Genomic DNA, 10,206 nt, shown 5'->3' on the forward strand with positions numbered 1-10,206 from the left:
CCAGTCCACCCCCTAACTCCAAACAACATTTGCTTTGCTATTCGCAATCACTTCTAAGGTAACTTGTAACACCATCGTTCACTTCTCGTACAACGTCATGCAAATGTGCGCAATAGTTGTATCAAGAAAATACTAAAATTATAAAAACAACTTCATTGTCACCAGCTAAAGAAAGCTAAACAAACATGTAGTTTACATCTTTTTATTTGTCTTATGTTTCTGGGAATACAAAACGGTTTATTTATAATGCTACGGTACAAGTACAAAACATATTGATCTAAGTTATAATAAATCTTTAAAAAATATATCTTACACAGAATACGCTTATAAGACCAAGTGATCTAAGTTCTATGAACTTTTTAGCAACTTAAAGTCATGTATCTATGTTCTAATAAATTGTGTGTCTAACAATGAATAATACAAAACCAACTCATCTAGGTATTAATCATTCTTTAACAATGTTAATAGCATGTATCTCATAGAAAACTATCATTATAACACTGAAGCGATATATTTCCTTGTCTATAACAACATTCATATAATAGTGGCATACAAGTACAAAACCTAGTGATCTAAGTCCTGATCAATCATTAACAACATTTACCACATGGTGATATATTAAGTATAAAACCTAATGATCTAAGTCCAATTACGGACAATATTTAAAAGTAGATTATCCTCGTTAAACCTAAGGATCCATTGGGCAGATGTCGTAGAGTTCATATGTTTCTTAACCGCGGCATATGAAGGAAAGGTGTCATCTGCCCTTTGCCCAACCATCTTTTTCTTCTCTAATATGAGCTTGGTACTAATTAGAGCTGAGTGGACTCAAAAAACGTTCTACCGACTTTTACCCGGATTCGAACTCGAGACTTTCGGGTTAGCAGTCTAAAGGCCTTATTTACCTACTGGTTATATACAAGTACTAAGCCTAGTGATCTTATTCCTGATCAATGATTAGCAACATTTACCATCTTATGATATAAAGTACAAAACCTAGTCATCTACGTCTAGATCAGGGGTCTCCAAACTTTACAGTCCGAGGGCCGCATTAACTTTAGTTGAATTTCAGTTCGGGGGCCAGTTTCTTCCAGGCATGTCTTTGATTTTTCTCGGCAAAGTTCCTCAGCCATCACCAACAAACGATTTTTCCTTGCACAAAAAGACCTCAGCGGGCCGGATGAGAGGACTACGCGGGCCGCAACTGGCCCGCGGGTCGTAGTTGGGAGACCCCTGGTCTAGATCGATCATTAGCAACATGTACCGCATGGTTATACACAAGCACACAACCTAGTGATCTAAGTTTTGTTCAGTCTTTAAACAACGTGAATCTCGTATCGAATGAGCAGCGACCTACAGCTGTAGCCTTCCATGTTGCTGTAGCCATTGGCCACAAGCTGCCCACACGACAGGACGCCAATTTTTTTACCCCACGCGCGGTTGTTTCTGATCCCCGCCTCATCACAGCTCCACATGACGTCACCCACCACCACATCCGGAAGACAGCCAGACGTGTCCTTGACAGTAGCCTTGACCTTTAGTTTACACCCCGAACGAGGCTGGAGTCCAACCGTTTGGGGTTGTCTACCGTAGATTAAGGCCACGTAGAGGTCACCACCTGTGGTGGCCTCGACGTAACCTTTGACACATGACCTTAGCTGGTCGATATGCCAGGGTGGGCTGAGAGAGCTGTCAGAAAACCGGATCAACTCCCTGGCAAACTTCACGTAGAAATCACAGACATAACTATTTCTGGGTTTTGAACTGTTTACCATCCTGTCCCTGATTAACTGCGCTTCTTTTTCGACCACTTCAAATATTTCATACTTAAACATCGTCATGAAATCGTAGACGACTTTCAAATGTTCTTGTTTCGCAAGTTCCATGGCTTCAATAATTATCTCAGTAGACTGTCCTACCAAAGTCTTCATATCAAACACAGTGAGGCTTACAGCCTTCTCTACCAACTTTTTGTCTAGCTCGCTCTTGAGGCTGTCGCTGGATTGATCCTGACCAGGCAGATTTGAACCATCTTCAGGTGCGTCTGTTACCTGCCCACCTGAATGCGACGCCACCCTACCAGGCAATGCGACTTGATCATCTAGCTGTGAAACATAACCGCCTGAATCTGTTACATGATCAACTGTTTCTAGCACTTTCCTACCGGAGTCTGATAATTGCCTCCCGAAGTCTGATACTTGCCTACCTTCTGGCACTTGCCTACCGGGCTCTGATACTTGCCTACCGGTGTCTAATACATGCCTACCTAGCAGTGACACATACGTTCCAGAATCTGACTCAGGTCTGACATTTTTTGACACTTTCTCACCTACCTCGTAAGCTGCTATCGTGGCATCCATGTTTCCTTCATCCTTAATCGATCTCTCATCGATATTCAACACTCCAGTCCCCACAGCGCTTGTTAAGGCACCTACCATTTCCTCTTCCACTCCATGGATCCGTTGTGTTTCTTTTTTTTCTATTTCTTGTAGTGCGTTGTCTACAATAGATTCATCTCTTTCATGTCTATTTTCATCAGCTTCAATAATACCGAAAAAAGAGGAATATGAACTTGAATTATTTAGATCTGGTATTGATTGCCTTTTCTGCCTTTCTGCATCTGACTGACTTTGAATATGATTGTTCTGCAAACCACTTAGTCTGTCAGGATATTTTTTATTTTGAAGTTTTGAAATTATCGTTCTTTGTTCACTAAGTTCTCTCCCCTGATCTTCACAGAACTGTGTGCCATCCAGCGACTTCCCGACTACTCTGTTAAAAATTTCACTTTGAGCCTGTCGAAACTTGTCCTTTAAATACTTCTTCTCATCCTCAAATTTGCTTAACACTGACATTTTTACGTCTTGTACCGTGTTGAGTTTATCTCTCACAAAACATTTTGATCTTTCAGCGTCGTTTATTAATGAAGTCTTTAGCTCGGAATGCTCGTCTTGAATTTGTTGAAGTATTGCACGCAGACATCCTTGTATTTGTTCCAGCGTAGAGTCAAGCTTCCATGTTAAGCTTTGGTCGAGTTCCGTCATGTGACTTTCCTGTTGACTGAAGAATTGCTGGAGGTTGTGTTCTAGTTTTCCTTGTTTCTGAATGACAAGATTCAATGTTTTCTTATGCTCTTCTTGGTCTGTTCTTATGTCTTGCAAGACACTATTCAAGTACGGAGAATCTGAAGATTTGAGATTTAAACAAAAAATATTTGAGGATGTGTACTGTTTTTAAACACTAGAGTAACAATTGTTTATATTATGTAAATAAAAAAAATGTAACTTATTTTGATGACTTAGTCAGAACTGGGTTACGGAGTGGTTTATTTTATGTGTCTATATTTATGAGATATTTCAATAACATTATATTATCCGATTAAATAGATATTGTAATTTAATGGTTTAGTCTGCTTTCGCACATAGGCCCATAGTAAGGCATTTCAGAATGTTCATTTTAAAAACAGTTTAATTATTTGTTATGCAATTATTTAGGATGAAAATGTCAAAATGAAATTACCATTGTTAGCAGACTTATTCGTCATCTGAAAAAAACAACATACATTTATTCTGGTATTTAATATATATATATATATATATATATATCTAATATATAAAGCTCAGTTCTGTAACGTGTGGCAAAAAAGTTTGTCGTTGACAGTTCTATGGATTTAAGTGTTAGATTTTTTATCGTGCTCACAGTCTAAATGTACGAGTCAAAAAATTACCATTGAAAGTCTTTAAAAACAATTTTCACTCTATTTACTTAGAAGAATAATTTTCAATTATGAACGCGACATAAAATTTTTAAAAAGTGTATCGACGTTTATAAAATTTATAAAATTGTGTCGAAAATGTATTGACTGCACAGTTACTTCCCTTTAATAAAAAAAATTCTTAAGAAGAAAGAATTTACATTTTATTACTTTGTTTTTGGTGTTAAGAAAAAAAAATAATTACATAATTAGCGGGGATTGATTAAGTGCAATGTCGTTAGGTATTTTTAACACTGCCTTTTATTTATTCTATACACTGAACATACTGTTCAATAATTTTTATTTTTTTTAAATCAATAACATTTAATAAGCCAGGTCCTACAAATCCTATATGTTTATTTCTTTCCATTTACGGATAAGCTTGGAGTATTATCATTTTTGTTCACTAAATTGAAACAGGCGCGTCCGCCGGCGCCCTTGCACGGTTCGATTTGGCACCCTGGGCTATCATGTGAGCGCTATGCTGCATAATTTTGTTTTGAATAGTGCGATAGACAATGGATAAGAAAGGTTACTATAGTCTTTAAGTGAATCAAATCCGGGCGTCCTCCGGCACCCCGACAGGGTGCTATTTGGCGCCCCGGGCCTTACGGTGTACGCTATGGTATCTACGTTCGCGTGAGTTCCAAAGACTATGAATAAGTTATGTACTATAGTCGTTTACTAAGTTCAATCAGGCGGTGACGTCATGGTGCGTCCTCTGGCGCCCAGACAGGGTGCTATTTGGGGTCCCGGGCCTCCCGTGTTCGGTTTCGCGCCTACGTTCATTAAAGTGAGTGCAAAAGTTGGGGTACTATAGTCGTTTATTAAGCTGAAACAGGCGATTCCGCCCCGGGCTAGACTCTGAGCACTGTGCGTTTATGTTCGCGTTAGTGTTTTCTTTGTGTTTAGGTTGGGTTTGCGTTAGTGGTTGCGTTTTGATTTGGTTCGTTTTTGTTCTTTCTTTTTTCGTTTTCTTTTGTGTTTTATTTTCTTTGCGTTTGTGTTTGTATTAGTGTTTGTGGTTGGTTTTGCGTTTGTATTTGGTTTGTTTTCGTTTGTTTTTTCGTTTGTGTTTTTTTCTTTGGGTTTGTGGTTGGTTTTGCATTTGGATTCGGTTTGTTTTCGTTTGCTTTTTCGTTTTTTTTCTTTGTGTTCGTATTGGTGTTTGTGGTTGTGGTTGGGTTAGTTGTTAGGTTTTTGTTTTCGTTTGTATTTGTAATTGTGTTAGCGTTATGTTTGCGTTTTGTTGTTTTGGTTTTGGTTTGGGTGTGCAATGCCGGGTTTATGATGATTACTAAACACACAGGTAATGGTCTTTAACAGAAAGGTTTTTCACAGAAGCCAGAGCAGGGCCTGGCCGGGACGGCTAGTATATATATATCTATAATATAAGCGGGCTGAGCGTGTCCTTCCTTCCTTCCTTCCGTCCGTCATCGCTATAGATTTTGGGACTATAAAAGTAAACTGCGCACCACGCTGTGCTTTTCAGTGCACCGCAGTGTCTTATTATAAGTATTAGAGTAGGGTTTGTTTATATAGCGGCATAGAGCTATTTTATAATTGCCACGGTTTTTACTCTTTCGCATAACGTCAAGAAAATATTAAATACACGCAAACTGCTAAAACGTATTAAAAAGATTAATGTCAAATATCATTTTAGTTTATATTCCTAGAAAAAATGGATACATTTCCATAAAAGTAGGTCGAAAAAGCTAATTCTTCTTCTTCTTCTTCGTTCTTAATTATTAGTGTTGAAGGGGATCGAGATTTATCTGCCAATGGGGTTGAACTCGAGACTGTTCGAATTTATCAACCATGAGCTTTTTGCCGACTCGACCACGTCTCCAACACAATTAAGCTTTACGTGTCAACTGGTTATGCGCCATTGAGGCCATTGACTCCGATTTCAGCCTGCTTTTCTTTTTGGATTTGCTTCCATAGCCTTTGTCCAACCAAGAACAAACTACAAGGCAGCAGTTGTTTAATTTTGGAGTTGTCTCTCCTAGAAGAGTGGCTGTCCCCAGCTAACGAGCCTCATCTGCCCGGGGGTTCGAACTCGAGACTTTTCGGTTGAAAAAGCTAATTAATTCCACTTTTTTTTGTGGTAATTGTTTCAAGGGAGGTAATTTGAAAATATATTTAACTCAACAATAATTTAAGTTAATCTTTTTTTTATTACTACCGCATTGATTAGTCTATGTTAAGGTTCATAATTAAAAGAGAAAAATGTTAAGATTATTTATATTATTTTCTAATTAGTCTATGATTTCTCAAAATCACTATTTTTTGTTTTTGTTTTTTGGTGCTAACAGATGGTGAAATTTTATAATTATAATATAGAGAATGGTGGAAAGACTCTCTCTGGGCGCGGACGCCTGGGAAAAGCGTGATTTTCGGTGGTAATTCTAATTACATTGCCAATGTGTTTTCTTAGAACCATAAAAGTAAACACCACTTGCCGTACATTCATTTGCATCGCATTGTTTTATTGTAAGTTATGGAGTAGGATCTATTTATGTGACTTAAATTTTTAATGTTGGAAAGGGTCTCTTTGGGCGCGGACGCCTAAAAAGCGTGTTGTTTGGTGGTGATTCTAATGTTGTGGTTGTGTTGTTTTTTTTTTTGGTTGTGTTGTGGTTGTGTTGTGGTTGTATTGTGTTTGTGTTGTGGTTGTGTTGTGGTTGTGTTGTGGTTGTGTTGTGGTTGTGTTGTGGTTGTGTTGTGTTGTGTTGTGTTTGTGTTGTGGTTGTGTTGTGGTTGTGTTGTGTTTGTGGTTGTGTTTTTTGTGTTTGTGTTGTTTTTGTTTGTTTTGTTCTGTTCCAAAGTTGGTACATTTAAAAATGATTTACCGTGGCGGAGCACGGGATGCAGCTAGTATATATATATATATATATATATATATATATATATATATCTATAATATAAGCGGGCTGTGTCTGTCCTTCCTTCCTTCCTTCCGTCCGTCATCGCTTTAGATTTTGGGACTATAAAAGTAAACTACGCACCATGCTGTGCTTTTCAGTGCACCGCAGTGTCTTATTATAAGTATTAGAGTAGGGTTTGTTTATATAGCGGCATAGAGCTATTTTATAATTTCCACTGTTTGTACAATTTTGCATAACGTAAAGAGAATATTAAATACACGCACATTGCTAAAACATATTAAAAGGATCAATGTCAAATATAGTTTTCGTTAATATTCCTAGAAAAAGAGGATACATTTTAATAACATAATAACTGTAGGTTAGAAAAATCAAATGAATTTAACTCTTTTCTAATTTTGACAAAGGAGGTAATTTAAAAATACATTAAACTCACGCTAATAAAAAATGTGAATGCAAATATACGTTCGTCATAGAAGGAATTAGTGTTGCAATAATATAATTAGCAAAATGTGAATGCAAATTATTCGGATGTGTAAGAGGAAATTATTGTTAGAAAATTATAATTAGCATGGATTGAGAAAAGGCAATCTTTTATTTATTTTATTCACTGAATGTAGGCCCTACTGTTTATTACTTATAATTTTTAATCAACTATTCAGCACTATTATAGACGCGTCATCACGTTCATTAGGTGCGCAATGGTTTTAGTTATGAAACTCTATTGTAAATTTTTTAAATTTAAAGTACTGGAAAAAAAAATGCGTGAATGGATAAAGTGAAATATTGTAGGTAAAACACAGATATTTTAAATACTGCCTATTATTTATACTGATTTCTAATTATTATTCTATCTTTCGGGTTTTATAGGAGAGGCGTAGCGAGGGGGGGCATATGTCCCCGGGTGCCGACCTTAGGGGGCGCCAAAGTGGGTTGGAAAAAATTTGCGAGGGGGGGGGGGGGTGGAAATCGAAAGTTTTAGGGCGGGAAGGGGGGGAAGGGGTGCAAATCGAAAGTTTGAGGGGGGTGCAAATCACTGGAAAGGGCGCGATTTGGCGCTACGGGCTAGACTGTGAGCAATATGCCTTTATGATTGCATTTAAATTGTGTTTATGTTATGAGTGTTGTGTTTGTTTTTTTGTTTTTTTTTGTTTTGTTTTTTTTGCGTTCGTTTGCGTTGTGTTTAGTTTTGTTCTGTTCCCAAGTTGGTACATTTAAAAAAGATTTACCGTGGCGGAGCACGGGATGCAGCTAGTATATATATATATATATATATATATATATATATATATATATATATATATATATATATATATATATATATATATATATATATATATATATATATATATATATATATATATATATATATATATATATATATATATATATATATATATATATATATATATATATATATATATATATATATATATATATATATATATATATATATATGAATATACATCAAAGTTAAAATGTTTGTGGAATTAAGAAAATACGCGTTTTCACTGTCCAGCTAAATCCAAAATGATTTTACTTTTTGTCTTTTTTTTTGTCTAGTCTTTAACACCATTCTTGTGTGCTGACGAAGACCTTGGGTCGTAACGTTTCTTTTATTTTTGAGGATACTAACACTACACATATTGTATTACTGTTTGCATAAACCTCACTGCAGCTACCAATACACTTTTAACAAATACTGTTATAGTATAAGTTATTTTTATCTAATTATTACATTTCTAAGGGAAGGTAAAGCCAGTGATTCTGAGTTTTGGTTCGATCGAACCCCAAAGGCTCGTTCAGTCAGTCTCAGGGATCAGACGCATACCCGACTCATATGGTTCACTATGTAAATGCGGAAGATAGAAGTAATAGGAAGGTTTCAGTGAATGCGCAAATAAAACTAGTGGGTTCGGTATCTTCAAAGAAAGATAAAAATCGATGCCCTAGACTATGCATACAAGTAATAATGTAATAGACTAGAGTTATATTTACCTGATTTGATTTGTTAGCGTCCATTAATTTCAACTCCATCTCTAAAAGATGAAAATATTCATCCTTACTCAAACCGTAAGACTTCGCTTCCTCAAGCTTTCGAAGAACGTCCATCACGTCTGATTAAAAACTGAGAAAAATATAACGGATCATTTTTTTATAAACGCTGTATTTACCATTCATACATAATGAATACAAGAAATGTTTTAAAAATTACGTAACTGTCTTGCTTTCTGTTATAGTGAATATTCAGTAATATTTAGTACTAGTAATTTTTGTCGTAATTAATTATAGACATCCAATTACATTCATCAAGCACGCAATCATTACCAAGTCTACATGTTATATGACATTTTTCTAACAATTAAAAGAAAATTTACATAACATGTTTGTTATGAATGTGTCAGATTGTTTATAGTAGTATAGGGTGTTTGTAGACATTATGCTTTTTTAGAGTTGTTTCCCTTAGATTATGTTCTTTTCTAGTACACAGATACGTCATATTAAAAACGAACGAAGGAGAGAAGTTACATGTTCTGAAGTTAGTTAGGAGTATGCGATTCGGGGAGAGGGGCGGTAATCAGTTTCTAAAAAAAGGGATGTATGAAAATGTAGTTATCGTAAAATCATTGCAAAGTTATCGATTATAGGTTGCCTAACGCCCAATAACAACTAAACAACTGTCGATGACCCTCACAAGAATTCTAACACACAAATAAATAACAATTAGTTAATGTTATATTGCGTTAACAATTATCAAATAGGGTTCACTATACCAGCAACGTATACGTTAGTTTACCTGATCATAACTTTTAAACATTATGAAGCTGGGTTTTTCCTTAAAGTTTGCTGATCTACATCACTGATATTTAGTGACTTTAAACATTCCGTTCTTCATTTGAAAAAAAAAAACAGTCGTCCATAGTTTAGTGACTTCATATGGGTTGTTAAACACATATCCTGGCCAAATATAGCTGTAACTGTCTCTTACCGTTTTATTCAAACTCTAGAAGCTCAGCTGTGAATAGCATCCCAAACAGAAATGTATGTGTGTGTTTATCTCAGTATTTTGGGACCATAGTTCTACCTAGCAAGCAGCTGAAACACACATGACGTACGTACATTCTTAAATATCATTTCAATTATTCATATCGTTATCAGAACAACACACTAAATCTGTGCACATACCGACCTACATTGGTTTGATAACAAAAGATAGTTCACTTTGTTATAATTATATAGGTTATTTTATTTATTAAACCAGCTATCATTGTCATAAAAATTACAAAATTATTATTTTTTTTCCATTTAAATCCAAAGGAAAAAAGGCCAAAAAAAAAACTGTTACTATTTATTAAATATCATGTTTTTGTTTATAGCTAACATTCATATAGTTCAGTTTATTAAAAGCAACCAAATTATAAAAAACAGAAATTCAAATTATCGATATAATGAGATTTGATTAATTGGTCACACAATTATTAACAATTGTAGTTCCTGCAATACAGCGGTTGATATTTCTCTTTTAAGCTCAAAATATCTACAAACCTGCCAAATGGAATGTACTAA

General features: G+C 35.5%; 1 protein-coding gene across 1 annotated transcript; it reads right to left on the bottom strand.

Moving 5' to 3' along the window:
• Positions 1-217: 217 nt before the first annotated feature.
• LOC131947487 (uncharacterized) lies at positions 218-9,708 on the bottom strand. The gene is made up of 4 exons (XM_059308705.1): positions 9,629-9,708; positions 8,638-8,767; positions 3,520-3,544; positions 218-3,184 (listed from the first exon to the last, which is right to left on the bottom strand). The coding sequence occupies exons 2-4, from the start codon at positions 8,749-8,751 to the stop codon at positions 1,317-1,319; spliced, it is 2,007 nt and encodes a 668-aa protein (XP_059164688.1). The 5' UTR covers positions 8,752-8,767; positions 9,629-9,708; the 3' UTR covers positions 218-1,316.
• Positions 9,709-10,206: the final 498 nt, after the last annotated feature.

This window comes from Physella acuta, unplaced genomic scaffold (assembly GCF_028476545.2).
Source record: "Physella acuta isolate Inbredline_101_S28 unplaced genomic scaffold, ASM2847654v3 ptg000595l, whole genome shotgun sequence".
Classification (NCBI taxonomy): domain Eukaryota; kingdom Metazoa; phylum Mollusca; class Gastropoda; family Physidae; genus Physella; species Physella acuta.